This window comes from Leptosomus discolor, chromosome 3 (assembly GCF_034619465.1).
Source record: "Leptosomus discolor isolate bLepDis1 chromosome 3, bLepDis1.hap2, whole genome shotgun sequence".
Lineage (NCBI taxonomy): Eukaryota > Metazoa > Chordata > Aves > Leptosomiformes > Leptosomidae > Leptosomus > Leptosomus discolor.
The window spans coordinates 37150561-37165682 of NC_141393.1; the positions used below are offsets into that span (position 1 = coordinate 37150561).

The 15122-nt window shown below is 41.1% G+C and overlaps 1 protein-coding gene across 11 annotated transcripts in view; it reads left to right on the forward strand.

Annotated features, from left to right (window-relative positions):
* Nucleotides 1-406: 406 nt before the first annotated feature.
* The window catches only part of GPHN (gephyrin), a 299653-nt gene continuing 284937 nt past the window's right edge, over nucleotides 407-15122 (forward strand). For all 11 annotated transcript variants that reach the window (XM_086463531.1, XM_086463532.1, XM_086463534.1 and 8 more), the window contains exon 1: nucleotides 407-470. In XM_086463531.1, coding sequence (XP_086319657.1) covers nucleotides 407-470 — 64 coding nt within the window. The remainder of the gene's footprint in view (nucleotides 471-15122) is intronic.

Genomic DNA, 15122 nt, shown 5'->3' on the forward strand with positions numbered 1-15122 from the left:
AAGGGGCCGTAAAGGGCACACAACCGACGGCGGCCCCGGCCCGGCCGCCGCCTCCGGGACGCGCCTGGCGTCACGCGCCGGCCCTACCGGCGCCAACCGGCGCCGAGCCCCGCGCTCTCGGCGCTAGATTGGTACTGCCTGGGCCGCGCGCAGCACGCTAGTCTCCCGCCGCGCCGCGTCCCCCTCCTCGCTCCGCTGCGCACCGTTATAGCTGCTCGCCGAGGCTGGCGCTCGCCCCGCCACTCCTCCGGTTGACCCCGCCCACGACTCATAGCCACGCCCCGTTCGCCCCTGCTCCTCCCCCTTTGCGCTCGCGCCGCTCTCGCGCGCCTGCCCCCTCCCCCCCCCCCCACCCCACCCCCCCCCCCGCTCGTTCCCTGTCAGTGCGGTGGCTGCGCCGGGAAACATGGCGTCGGAGGGGATGATTTTAACGAACCACGACCACCAGATCCGCGTCGGAGTCCTGACAGGTAACGGGCCGCGGCCGGCGCTGGGGAGAGGTGGGGGGAGAGGCGGGAGGCGGCCACCAGCCGCCAGCGGGTGCGCGCCGTCAGGTCGCCCCGCGGGTTGCCCCGGCGGCTGTCTCCTGTAGCGCCGCCGCTGCGCAGGGAGCCGCCGCTCCGCCGTGCGTGCGGGAGCCGAGGCCTCGGCCCGAGCCCGGGGACGTGGGGGCGGCGCTCCGGCCGCCGGCGCGGCGACGGGGAGCGTGTGTCCGAGGCCGGGCGGTGTTGGGCGCCGCCGCCGCAGGCGGCCGGGCTGCTGGGCGCTGCAGCCCGGGGGACTGGCCCGGGAATAACCCACCTGGAGGGGACGGAGCGCGGGGGTTGGGCGTCAGCCGAAGGGGACGGGAGGTCGATACGTGGCCGGGCTTGTTCCAGACGTGGCGGAGCTGTGAGTGCGAAGGCGTTTGAGAAGGGAACCTGCGGCCGGCGCGGGCTGCGGACCGGCAGGAGCCGGGCCTGCCTTCCCCGGGCGGCGGCGAGAGGCGGCCTTAGCTCCCGGCCCCGGGGGGTGCCTTTGAGCGTGGCAGACACCTTTAGGATGGCTCCTTCCCCTCCCTCTGCCCAGCCTTTACTTTGGGGGGGGGGGGGGGGGGGGGGGGAATGCGTGTGCTGTGTGCCCTCTGTTGGGAGGGGGAGGAGGGTATGTATGATGCCGCTGCTCGTAGCGCATGGATGGTCCTTTAATAAACCCCCGGCACATGACATGCGATGGTTGCAGAGAACGGTTCCTGGAGCTGGAGCCGGTACGTGTGTTGCACGCTTCGGGGTTTATTCGGCCTTTGGAGGGGCCTTTGCGGTTATTCCGGTGTACCGTGGAGCTCAGCGCTCCGGTAGAAGGGCGGTACGCCCAGAAATGAAGCCCCGGAGGGTTCGAGTGTGTAAGGGCGTAAATAGCGTTTCTGGTGAAGGAAGAGGCGAGAGGTTTTAGTGAAATTTTTGCGCGTCAAGCTCAGTAGCTGTGATGGGGAGCCTGGGAAGACAGGACTGTTCATGGAAAGCGGCGGCGTGAGCACGCCCGGGAGGTGTTCGGAGTGAAAGGGGACGCTTCGTTGGAGAGGAGGCCTGGAGTTCACCCCGAAGTTATTCATTAAACCCAGCCATCTTTAACCCGAACGTCCCCGCCTCACGCCTCCCTCGGAAACGGGCCCGTGCCCGCGGGCAGTGGCCGGGCCACCCGGGCCGGGGGGGTGGGGCGGGGGGACGACGACCGCGGCAGCCCCCCGGGGCTTGGGGACGGCGGGGCCCCCGGCGCCCTGCGCTGTTCCGCCGCCGGTGCTGAAGCCCGGCCGCCGGGGCGGGGGTGGGGCGGGACGGGATGGGGTGGGGGTGCCGCGGGGGCTGGAGTCCGTCCCTTGCTGAGAAGAGTTTGGCTGGAAGGTTATTTTGACGGTAAGCCGCTGGCCAAGCAGGGTGTGACAGGAGCGGACATCCTTAGCGTGGCGTTCAAATTTCAGGCCGTCATCTGCTGAGTAGGGACAGAGTGGGTTTGACCAGATGCAAGAGTCGAATTGGGGGAGTTTGTACCTTTTGTTCCCGAAAGCTAGCTACGTGTTATGGTGAAAGTTAAAGAGAGAAGGAGGTGTCCGCTGACAGAATGTGCTTCTCGTGTTTTGCACAGCTTCATGCTGTGTAGCTTGGTTTATTCTTTTCTGTTGATCAGTGAGTTGTAATAATTTTTGCCTGTAAATGTTCCCAGAATGCAGTACCAGATATATATAGTGTTACAATCATTTAAATAATGATGAAGTCCCACAATAGATTCCGATAATCTTTCAGAATATATAGGTTTTTATTTTGTACTATAAATCGTGTTTGAGCACTATTAAAATATTTTAACTTTGTGTCATAATTTGCAATTCCATTGACAAGAGCATGTGGCCTGATTTTATTTTATTTTATTTTTTTTTTAAGGGAAAACAAAAGGCATAAGCAAACAGACCAGTTTTAGCCCTTTTTCCCTTCATGCCAATCTCTTCAATTGCGGGCTGAAAATTTTTGCAAAGAATTATTTTTCCATTTTGAAAGGGAACACCTTGGTTTCTAACAGTTTCCCTCACCCCCTTTTTGTGTATGTTTGTAGACATAAAATAAATTTCTCTAAAACTGTGCTACTTTAATATCATATATTTGGCCAAACTTAATTATTTTTCTCTCTGGCATTTCCTTAACTCCTGAAGGAGTATAATTGTACTTTGGAGGGATTGGACCCCCTAGTTGTTTCTGCTATTTCAGCTGTGGAAAGACAGCAAATTTAAAAATTCACTCTTCTGAATTTTTCCTCATAGAAATGAACTAATAATTGCATCTTGGCTGGTGTGTGAGGTAATAAGTGTAGGAATGGAAAGGTTAGGTATGAGCACTGTTCCTTGGTTTGATCATTTAGAATAGCTCCGTGATCAGAAATTAGATAATTAACATAGCATGACTTCCTTAGCTTTTCTAATTAAGATTATAGCCATATGTTTGTTTTGTTAGCAGTATATAGTTGTGGGCTTATCAGCACAGGCACATACGTTTATGTTCCTATTAGACTTGGTACACTCAGTTTAGAAAGTACCATTATTGCACCTTATGGTAGTATTTGGATGAAATTTAAATTTACTTAGGAGTAACACCTTTGAATTAGTTGGGAATAAAGTTGTATGGTTATTTTTAAATAAGGACATAAAAAAAATTATTTGGGTATGTTGTTCATCTTGTCTGTCCTCGAGATTGATGCACATGGCTCTAGAGTATATTAATGCAGAGTGAATAATGTTTGTTGTGTAGCTTAGTTTCATTGCATTCAATTTTGTTTTGAGTAAGTTATTGTTTAGTTTTGCTTAGCAGACCTTTGTGTTTGTGTGTGAATTGCTAGTTTCCCATCTAGAAACAAATGTATATTTCTTCACCTGTGATAGGTACAAGGGATTAGAGAAATAGAAAGTTTGCTTATTGTTTAGCCAAAGTACCTTACTGTGTTCAAAAGCAAAATTATGCAGAATGCAGCACCTTGGGTTTTTTTAAAAAATTGTTACCTTCTCTTAGATCCAAACTGTCAAGGTCTTGTAGTTAAGAGTCAATGAGAAGAATGGAGTCTGTAATTAGTATGCTTTTTCAACGTGAAAAAACTGTGTTCCTGAAATCTGGAAAAGTACTTTAGTGTATACAGCGTCTGCTGACTTGCAGATGTCATTCGTGTTTGTTTTTGAGTCTCTATACAGAAAGTTGTGGAGTGAAGCTTATTTACTGAAACAGGAAGAAGTATAAACAATGTCGGAATACAAAACTGTGAAGTTTGTTGTAAACTAGAGGGTTATGTTTTGTGCGAATAGGAAGTCTTGCTGATTTGTGGATAGAAAATCTTTGTGCTTTATCATTTCAAGACATTTTGCAATATGTGAAAAGAATGCAGCCGTGAAAGCTTCCTTGTCAGCCCCAGTGTTTAATGAAGTGTTCAGATTAAAGATCGTGCTCATTTCAGTTTCAAACCTAGGTTTCCCCTCTTCTGCCATTGATACATAGTGCAAGGATGTGAACTAATAATAGAGCTTCAGTGTTATGTTGTTGTGAGGTTACCTCTGTAGTAAAATATGTGTTTAAAGGACCGTGATGCCAACTGTGAGATTGGGAGATTTTTTTGTGATGGAGAATGAGATACCAGAGTTGGGTTGACAATGGCCAGAGCTTTGTCGTTTAAGTGTTCTGGATATCTTCTTTTAAAAAAGAAACACACACAGAGAAATAAGAAACGTGGGGTAGAAGAATAAGTAAAAAAGAGGAAAAATATCTATGTTTATGGTAAACGTTGGATTATATGCATGCTCTGTCTGCAGTGTTGTGCACCAATGCTCCCTTAGTAAAATGCGAGTCTTGGTACAGAACTATTCGGGTTGCCCCTTGCAAGCCTTTTGTCTTTGGAGTATCTCTAACAGAGTGGTTGTGAATCAGTTACCATTGGCGTCCGAGTATCAAACCTGGATTAGCAAGTACAGAGTTTTGTAATGCTGAAGTTGGCTAAAAAAGGGATGAAAATGTGTGCAGTGCCCAGAGTTGAGTCAATATTAGGTCATCCCTCACTGGTGGTGACATTGATAAAAGTTACATAATCTGTGACCTTTCTTGTTATGTGAGGGACTAAGCAGACCCTTGACTAGAACTGTCCAGAGAGATCTAAACGATGTTGCCATCTCCTCTAGCTTAATGGAAAAAAGAGACGCTGGTTCTCTCTGGTTCCTCTCTTTATTTTGTCCTTTTTCTTCTCCATCCCTGTTTTCTTCTTATTTATCTCTCTTCTTGTTTTCTGTCCAGTAAGCATCTAGGGTAGCTGGTCAAAACATGATGTTTTGTTACGTGTTTTTTTTTTCAGAATATTCCTGATAAAAAATCTGTCAAATTTGGGGTTGGCTAATAAAGCTTTGTTCAGTGCTCATCTGCTCTTGAGGTAGGTCTGTGAGAAAGAGTCATCACCACACACAAACAGCATTTTCTGTATTTACTCCTCTTTTTGTATTGTTTCTTGCTTGTTTAAACAGACTAACTTTCTTTTTCAGGGTAGTTTTACTGAATTTAGTATTGCTTAGAAAGTGGTGATGCAGCTTTTCACCTTTATGAAACATTTTTACAATTAAAGGGAGTAAAGGGTTTTGGCAGAACGCAACCCTTCACTACCTTCTTCAGGTACTTTATTTTTCCTTTCTCCCTCTAGATAAGGATTAAAACATTTTGAATGATTGTTATTGCCATGGGACTACACAATAAAACAGATGAAGGTTTCTGAATGCGTAACCTCAGAGCTTGTTTAGCCTCTTAACACCGTACTGTGAAAGATTATGCTGGCATCTTTAAGTGACTGAGACCATTTAGTTTGTTGAAGTAACACAGTGTGTACACCTTGTGTCTGAATTTATCACTTTGAAGCAAGCATTCCTCTCGGGTAGCGAGGGCGTTGCCTACTTGAGAACATCATCCAAACAAAGAGATTACCTGAGTACATCTGAAGTTCACCGATGTAAAAGTTTTGTAAAAATTATCTTTGAGAAATGCGGGGATCAGAATACTTTGGGTGTCGCTATTTGTCGGTCAGACTGTTTTAGAAATATATATATGCTGTTGGTTTTCCAACTAAAAATTCATATGCCTCTCTCCTACTTTATGAGGTACCTTCTCGTGACTTCACTCCAAGACTCTGCATTGATAGCGTGCAAGCTGCAACATCTTTTCTCAGCGGTGATGCCATTCACATTTTGCACATGCATTGGAAGTTATGGTAAACTTTCCTATAGAGGTGCGGGTAGGAGGGTGGGGGCTGATACTAGGTTTGCTAGGACTTACTGTCAAATTGCCCACATTGAAGTTGGTTAGCTTTTTGCTTGTGATCTGCCTTTCTCTCAAAAACTACATCTTATTGTGCACTTGTCTTCAAAACAGATTCAAGTCAATAGCTTTCCCCAGGAGCCTTAGTTTTCTTCCAAAAGCTTAGTTCAGCGAATGAATTCCAGAAGTAAAGAAATGCTGTGCTTCCAGTAAGAGTAAAACATTCTAGACTCTGAACAACATTGATTTTTGTCTTTCCCAACTGTAGGGTTGTCACAATGTTGAGTCTATCCATAGAAAGTAGTAGATCTCCCTCTTTGCCATATGTAGCGGTAAGTCTTCACAAAAGCATTTCTTTGTGATTTTTGATATTGCTGTGATGGTAAGCTTTTATGTCTGGTGAGTGTGATCTGTACAGTTGTCCAGGTTCCTTTTTATAGTTTAACAGTGCTGAATAGGAACCTTTACCTTTTATAGTTAAAGAGGAAGAGAGTCCTGGATTCCCCCCCCCCCCCCCCCCCCCTCCAGTCTTTTAATGTGCAGGGTGGAATAAAACTGGTGACTGGAATCTCACTGATAGAGTAGACTCTTTTACTTACAGTTTAATTTGCTTGCTATGATAGTATTTCTTTTGAACTGAAAGAAGTGGAAACTCTGAAGTTAAAAGCGTGTAAAGCAAGAGATTATTTTCCAACTATACATGGGTGTATTAATACCTACTTATGTAAGAAATGGCTGTTAATTTGGATGTTTATGTGTTCTTATAGAGCAGGGGTGAGAAGTCTTGTCTAATCAATGTTTCTTGATTTGGAGTTTACTTACCCAAATACGATTGAAAGGCCCTTCGCCCATGCTCCATGTCTGTAGTTCATATTTAGCAATACAGAACTTATCCATTATGTTATGCTTTAATTTCCTTTGCTGGGTATATTTGTCCCCTTTTCCAGTACTGTGGGAAAACTTTCTGTGCTACTTACCTTAAAAATTAGTGATCAGGGATTTAATGAGAACTAACTTAGTTCTGGGATGACCTTTAGTTGGTTTGCTGGCTTTGTGAACTGGACAATAACAGAATTTATGATCATCATCATCATGCTTTGGAGAGTCTAGCATACAAAAGCCTGATATGCAGGCACGGAATTTCTCTCCTTTAATGTTAATTTAAGCCATACCTGTCTGTTTGCTTGCTTGGAGTTGCTTTGTGAAGTGAAAGTTAAGATTTTCACTTTGCTTTTTCAGTTGTTCATGCTAAAAAAATTTATTTTGAATATATGAGGAAGTTTTTTTTTTTCCTTATTCTGATGGTTGAAACAGTTCTGCTGATAGGGTTTAAAAAATTCTTTTGGAGACAGGCAAGTCTAGTTTTTGTTGTCTGCAATTCGTGAGATTGATATTATGTAACAGTAACTGAGAATGAGAACAAATTTTAGCTCTTTTTAGATATTTATGAGATCTTGAAGTGGCGATTAAGTAAAAGAAGTAATTTACATTTTTCTCCTGTGTGTAGATATATTATGCCACTCTTTACTTCTTGTATTGAAATGGTCTTGTATTAGTAGTCTTGCATATGACACAATTCTTCTTGAAAGTTTAGCAGAATGCCTGAAAAATCTGTTCTTGGAGAACAGGTGGGTAATAAATAACCATATGGAAAATGAGCAGGTAGCAGCCTTTTTTATGTGGGATGTTTTTAATTAATAAAAATATAGCATAACCTTGTAGGTTGATATTTTTATTTTTATTTTTTTTTTAAATCACAAAACAATTGAGAAAAGTAAGTTGAAGTTTACAAGGAACAGTAATTGCATAAAAAAGTGCTTGGGAATAGGCTTAATTAGGTAGTTAACTTAGAAAATCTCATTTTGCAAGTAAGAGATTTGTATGTGATGCTTTGTTTACTTGTTTTGTTTTCATACTAATTAACTGAGGCCTATTTTATGCCTAACTTGTCAAATGGAAAAAATCAGCATAAACCCTCAAGAATAATCTTCTATGTACCTTTTGCAAAATCCTGGAAAACAGGGCTCTGTCCTACTGTTACAAGGTGGGTGAATGATATTAATGGTATTTTGTAAGGAATAAAATGCATTGTCTGTTCCTCGTACTGTGAGCTAAATAGCAAAAGTTCCACAGGCTGACTTCAGTGGTTTAGTGAATAGCAGCTATGTATTACAAAATCTGTTTTTGAGTGGTAACATGCTTTTTGATGTATACCAAGATCTGGAAGAACCGACTCAATGTTAACTTAACTCTATATGCAAGTGAGTTACCGAGAACAGTAACCTTTAATAGTTTTATGCTTAATATGACACTTCGTTCTGTAGTCAACATACAAATTGTATTAGTAGACCAATATAGTAGTATAAAGTATTGCATATGGATTTAGGACCGCAACTATAGAAATACATGGTTCTCAGATATACTTTCTCCTTTTCTAATTAAATTATATCACTTATTTTGTAGTAGAGTGAAGAAGCAGAATGCATGTGGGCTTTGAACCATAATATATTTTGGGCTTTTGAGTACTTACTGTGTGGTTATGAAATTCTTAAGTTTTCTTCATTGTGCTGTATATTGTAGGGAATTTAAAATCTATGTGGAATATTTTTTCGTTTGAAGAATCTTTCTTGCATTTATATAGAGGTGGTTTTCCTCTATATCATATGTGACTTTTGAGACCTAAAAGTGGGAAGTAGAAATTTAAGTATACGGTGTGGTTTTGTTTCGTTGGTTTTTCTGGGGGGACGGGGTGGATTTATTGGGTTTTGTGGTTTTGTTTTTTTTTTTTTTTTTCTTTTTAAATGTGTGCTGTGGGGGATTTAAATTCATACTGAAATCTAGGAAGTGAGCTGTTATTCAGGATCATTTTATGGGAAGCTGTATAGATGAAGAACAATATGCATTCTTCAGGAATTAAAATTAATTGCAGTGAAGTGTCTTGCAGATCTGACTCAGAAGGGGAAGGTACCTAGGATCTCTGCAAATGATGGAATAGACAGAGATAGCCATTAAAAAAGACCCAAAACACACTCTTTTCTCTTAGCAAGCTGCTTTCAACGCCCTGGGATAGACCATTTAGGGAGGGGTTGATAGCAAGGTGTGAGATGAAGTCTGTAAAGCCTTTATCCAGTAATTCTTGAAGAGGCACTGAATGTGGCAGTAGTTAGGGATTTGGAAAACCAATATACTTCTACTCTGCTATTTCTTACCCCTTCCTGAAACAATTTTCATGGAATTATGAAGACAGACCAGACTGTGAAAGAGAAGATGCTGGTGTCAGGCAGGTATGTATCCTTTTATCTAGGTACTTGCAGGTCTTACCTTAGGAAAGTTTGAGTGGTAGTGTGTATTTCTGGAAGAAGAAAATTTCCAGGAATGCAAATGTTTCCCATAGACGTAGTTCTTTCATATGCTGTAGAGTAGTGGCATAGCAGTGTAGACAATGAGAAGCCAAAGGCTTACTATGTACTCCCTGTCAGGATCTTCATCTCAGAAAAAAAAATCAGGAGAAAGTGGCAAGATGCCTAAAAGTAAGTACATACCTGATGAGAAAAATGCCTGTTGTTTCCAGAAAAAGCAGAAAAAACCAAAGATTAAAGGGAATAGGTACTTATCATTTCCTCTTTTTTTTAGCTTCATTTTCCTTTTTAGTCGTCTGAGTACTCAAGGCGAGACATTAGATAAGCCTGCAGCAAATCCGGCATCCCCACAATCAGCTTCCTTGGAAAAATAAGCTGTAGATTGAGCGTATTGAGGAAAAATGTTGTGAAACATATATTTAGAATATAGTGCAGGGACAAAGTGTTTCTGTAGCTAATACTCAGAAAACCAGTGATGCAGGGAGAAAGGTGCAACAGATGCTTATATCTGCGTTACTCCCTCTGATTAAAACTTCAGCATTGCTGTTACGCTCTGATTTAATACTTTAAGAAAACTGAGAGAATATTTTGGAACAAATGGTATATAAAGTGGAGTTTTGGAGGAATGTTTTTATAATCTCCAAGTTTTTCTCCTACTGTCGTTACAATGTCCTGAAATAATTCCTTCTCAGATGGCCAATTTAATGATGTTCTCTTGCCCTGATAGATGTATATAGTAGATCAGTGAGGTGTAACTGCCTAGGTAGTAGCTTTAGCTAAATCTAAATGAAAATACTTCTAGTTATTGTAAAATGTACTTGATGGTAGGCTTTTTTAATAATCACTTTAATCAAACAGACTGAAGAGCTGGGGAGGGGGCTGTGTGTGGAATTTTCTTCCCTCCTAAACTCCCATTGTGAGGGATTTCAAACCATTCTGGATGTGCAGACGTTTGTTCTGGCATTTATTTAGCAAAATAAGGAAAGAAGAAAGCTGGAAATGGTCATGTTAGTAAGATATATATGGTTCAAGTTGGGTATATTTAAACTGCTCCAGAATCTAATGCTGTTCTGATATCTGTTTTTTAGGAAAATGCTCTGTTCCACAGTAGCGGGGAGGTAAGCTGTAAACCCTTAAAGTCAGATCTTGCCAGTTAAATTCCAGTAGGGTAAGAATTAAAACTGTTACTAGTCTCCAATGTGCAGGTCCTTCTTATCTGAGTGAGACTCAGGCTTTTTTTTTCTAAGCATCGAAGATCAAAATGGAAACGCTAAAGTACATGTTAAAAGCAACTACTGAAGAATTTCCTGTGATTGTTAAGCTTCAAGGATGCTCACCTGCCTGTTCCTATTTCTTTATTACAAAGGGTATAGCTCTAGTTTATGCACAACGGTTTCAGTACATGACTTTTCTCTTTGGCTTGGCAGTTGATCAAAGAGAATTAGTGAAAATACTAGTTGTCATTTCACCATTGTTTTGTCAGAAAAGGGTTCAAGTAGACTTTTTTTGAGTGCTTTGATGAACAGAACATCTTTCTGGAAAAGGCATCTGAGGCAAATTTCTGTATAGCATTAAACTGGGACATCATGGATTATCCTTAATATTAGAAAAATCTCTTAATTCCTTGATAGCATGTCTTATGTTTGGTTATTGTTATGTGTAAGATGCTATGAGGACTCACCCAATCATAAAGGAGATTTTTAGATGTGAAATATTAATAATTTTCAGTATTTCCTACCAGAATAGTAGCAGCCTCTGGTACCCTCCCGAATAGTTTTAGCAAGTCTTCATGTTCAGATTATTCCTAGTATCATCTTCTGCACTGAACAAACACCTGCTAAAAACATTCTACCTGTGCTTCAGCCTCTAGAAAGTAAATTCAGCTGTGCATATGAAAAATAGGCAGACAAAAACCACTTTAAAATGAATTGTTGAGATCTCATTACCATCTAGAAAGTATCTAACAATTAGGGCACATTCAAGAGCTTCCTCTGTGTTTAAGATATTGTGAAAACAGCAGCTTTGAGCCATCTGAGGCAATGGCAAAATAGATATTATAATTCATTAAAAGCATAAATTTAAACTTAACCCTCTAGATGCTGACATTCTAACTAGCAGCTATTGCAGGAAAAAACAGGCAGATGCAGAAATTCTTTGTATTTGTATAATTAGGTGCTCTCTCAATTCCATAATGATAAGTAGACAATTTTTTAAAAAAAAATCTTTGCTTTCATGCTGTACCTACATAAGTCTTTTGACTATAATTCAGTAAGTTGACTTACGTTTTGTGATTTCATTTAATTTAAATAAAGTCTATGTTAGCAAGTATTGCAGCATATGAGAAGCAGATTTGTACAACAAACCACTTGGTGCTGGGGGCTTCACATCCACACTGTTCATGTTTTCTTGCTTCACGCTAGTTCAAAAACTATGGAGTGAACTTTAAGTAATAGTTGGAGTGCATCAGGTGTGCTCTTCGAATACATCTTGTTTACTTTTGTCCAGAATGAATCCAGCATTCATGCTTTGATCCTTCTCTGCAGTGTGAACCAAAGTATGGTGATTTGGGACCATCAGGAGGTAGGTTGAAAGCCACACTCTTGAACCAAACAGAGACACTAATACAGACACACCATTTGCTATTTTTTACCTCCACAGGATTGTGTGTGCCTCCTACAATTCTTGTGTGTGCCAGAGAGGTCCTCCAGTGGGTAACACTGAGGAGACTTTCCTGATGGTGGATAGTGTCTGGAAAGATACTGGCTCTTGGACTGTTCTTCTGCATTTTGTGAGGATGACATAGGTGAGGGCATATCCTTTGAATCTTTTGATACTCTGGAGAAAATACCCAAAAGGTGTGAGAAATGCCTTTTTGTTAATTGGCATTAAAATTACTCTTAAGGTAGCCTAAAGTAAAATCCAGTAGTAAGTAGAAGTATTTCAAACGTCCAAAATAAGCCACACAATTACAAATTTTTAGAAAAGCTATAGGTGAAGAAATGACAAAAAAAGCATGTTTACACTAATACTTAGTTTGAACAGGCCCTCCCTGTACCTAGCTGACTTGCATGTTAGGAAACTACATGCAGCACTTTGTCAGGGATTTTATCTTCTTGCATTCACTACATCTTCAGCTGTGTTCCTCAGAGGTAATTTTCTTGTGGTGTACCATGCAGTCTGCTATGACTGGTCACTGCTTTAGAGCCCAACAGGACTCTTGTCCAGGTTGACTCTTAACGCCCCATGGAATTTTGGGCATGAATCTCCCATCACTGCTGGTTGTTCACTGCCGTGCTGCACTGTGCTGGCCTAACCTGTTGTGAGGCTGTGCAGGCAGGGTACCAAACCAGCTGAAACTTAACCAGCCAGAAAAAAAGGATCTGTTCCAGCTGAATCAGCTGTGTGATCTGGTTCAGCACTGAGCTCTGCAGACTTCTGCTCTGATAGGTGAATGGTGAGCAAGGCTGGCAATTTTTTACCTTTGATTTTACCTCTACTTTTTTAGACTCCGTTCTTTCTTTAGTACTTTTCTATCATGCAGTTTTTCACTCTATGAAAAATGAATTTAACTGGCTAACGTAATGGAAAACTACTCTTCTTTTTGAGAGATTAGGTTTTTTTGCAGCTTGAACAAATTGAATCAACTCAGCAAGGGACCTCAGGAGTTCCAGTGTGAGGGAGGGGTAGGATTGCACAGGTGGGATAGGTAAGGGTGGGAAATGGGGCTTCTGCTTTCTGATCACAGCTCAAACAGAAGTAATCATGTGTTACGTTTGCACTGCATTAATTCAGAAGATAGTCTTGACACTCCTGTATCTAAGTGTTGTCTCCTTTCTTGCAAGTGTTGCTTTGTCAGGCCAGGTATCCTCTCAGTGGTATTTGCTATCTTGTCCTGATTGACAAGCAAAGACTCTGTCTCTACTGAATAACAATCAGGAGAAAAACATAGTGAAGGGAGGGAAGGGTTTGCCCATTATTGGAAATTTTTTTTGAGGAGGGGTAAGGCAAGGTACATTTTCCCATTTTGTATATAAACTTCTTTGATTCATGTGAGTAGTAGCTAGGTGAGTATGAAGGTTATGCCACTCATTTGTGCTTAACAAAGAGCTGAACATTTGGTACCTTCCATATATTAGGTAACTAGAAAAGCTGAAGATTAGACTTCTGCAGTGTTAAGTTTGGGAAAAGGTGAACACTACGTTACACATTTACAGGCAAGTAGGGTCTCTTTATTAATGTGTTAATTTCCAATAGTCAAAACTTCTAACATTTAGTAACTTAGGATCTTGACTATAGTATGCCTTACAGAACTGCTTTGAAGACTGTATACATATAATTTATATATATAAACATTTATTATATATCAAATAATATTTTTTAATATATATGACAAATTACCCATTTCTACCAGATGTAATTTGTGTTCTGCTTGAGGGACTTCTTTGGCACTATTCATTCTGTAATCTTACTTACACTCAGTATAGTTATTCTAAGTATATCTTTACCAGTCCAATTAGCTAACATGCTAAGTTTGACGATGCTAACCTGATACGTACAAAAGGCAGCTGACATGCTATTAACATGCTATTAACTTCTAAGCGTTGGACACCTGTCTGTACACCAACTATTTAAAACAACTTCACGCAAGATCACTTTCTAATTTCACTGTGGTCCTGTGTACCTTATTCTTGTTGACCTGAACAGAGTCATTACCTTTCTCTTGAGTGGACTGTTATCCGTATGGTGGTGGTAACTGGAAAAACTAGTCGCAGGGATCAATCAGCTAGTTGGGTAAGCCAGGCTTTGGGATTCTTGATATTTCCTTAAAAAGGGGGAGGGATTGTGATGAAGATTAGTTATCCAGTTGTGGTCAGTGGATCATATGCATTTATTTAAGGCCTTATTTCACTGCAAAATCAGAAGCCTGATGGTCCATGCATTTGTTTAATATCGTATGTTTCTATGGTCTCTATGGCTACTAATTATGTATTGACCATGGTTTTGGCATTCAAATGCAGTGCTTGGAGATAAAGGTCGGTAGCTAAACTGAGCTTTGAAAGTTGCAATGTTGAATAGCATCTTCAGTGTTAAGATACACTTACAGTAGAAGTGTGATTTTTAAAATAGCAGAAAATACTGAAATGCTGTAGTCGCTGAAAAAGCAATCCTAATGCTAAAAACGACTCCTCCTAGAAGGAAAAGTTAAAAATTAATGATAAAAATGGAATTTTATGGGAAGTGGGAGAAAAAAAGTATAGAGGAGACTGATAGCCTCATTATATAAATCAAAACCATGTCGTGAAGTGTAGCTTCTAGCATAGAATGTAGAGACTGAGGTTATATAAATGAGGCGCAAAGGCTGTTAATGGAAAGAAGACGAGCTAAACAGGGAAAAGGATTTATGTGCTTAATGATTATGCCTCTGTAGGCACCTTCAAATGTCCCATTCACTAGGGAAGTTTAATACATCGCGTAACAAGGGCAAAATTAGGAAACTGTTTTTATAAAATAGAGAAATAACCCAAATATACGAAATGATTGGAATCCCAATAGTCTCTCCTTAAAAATCTCTCACTGAGCCTTATTCAGAATTGACAGGTATTGAATCTTATAGCAATTCTTTGATAAATTTGTCTTTTACTCCATTTTATTAACGGTGAAATTAATCCCACCTAGAAGAGCAATTCTGTCCATGAGTGCTCATTTATCCCAGCAAAATTGTTCATGTATAAGGTGAACAAAATGTGAACTGATCCAGATGACAGTATTTTGCCAAGCTAGTTTCCTATGAATTTCTCTAGGTTCACTGTGAATGGATGCTTGTGCTCACACAGTAGAGATGGGAACAAGCTGCTGCCAGGAGAAAGAAGGTGGAATTTTTCTTTTGGTAATAATGCATGAGAAAAACTGGTCTGTGGCCAAGGCATTAGTGTCCTGTGTTCTTAGGGAATATGTTGTTGTCAGG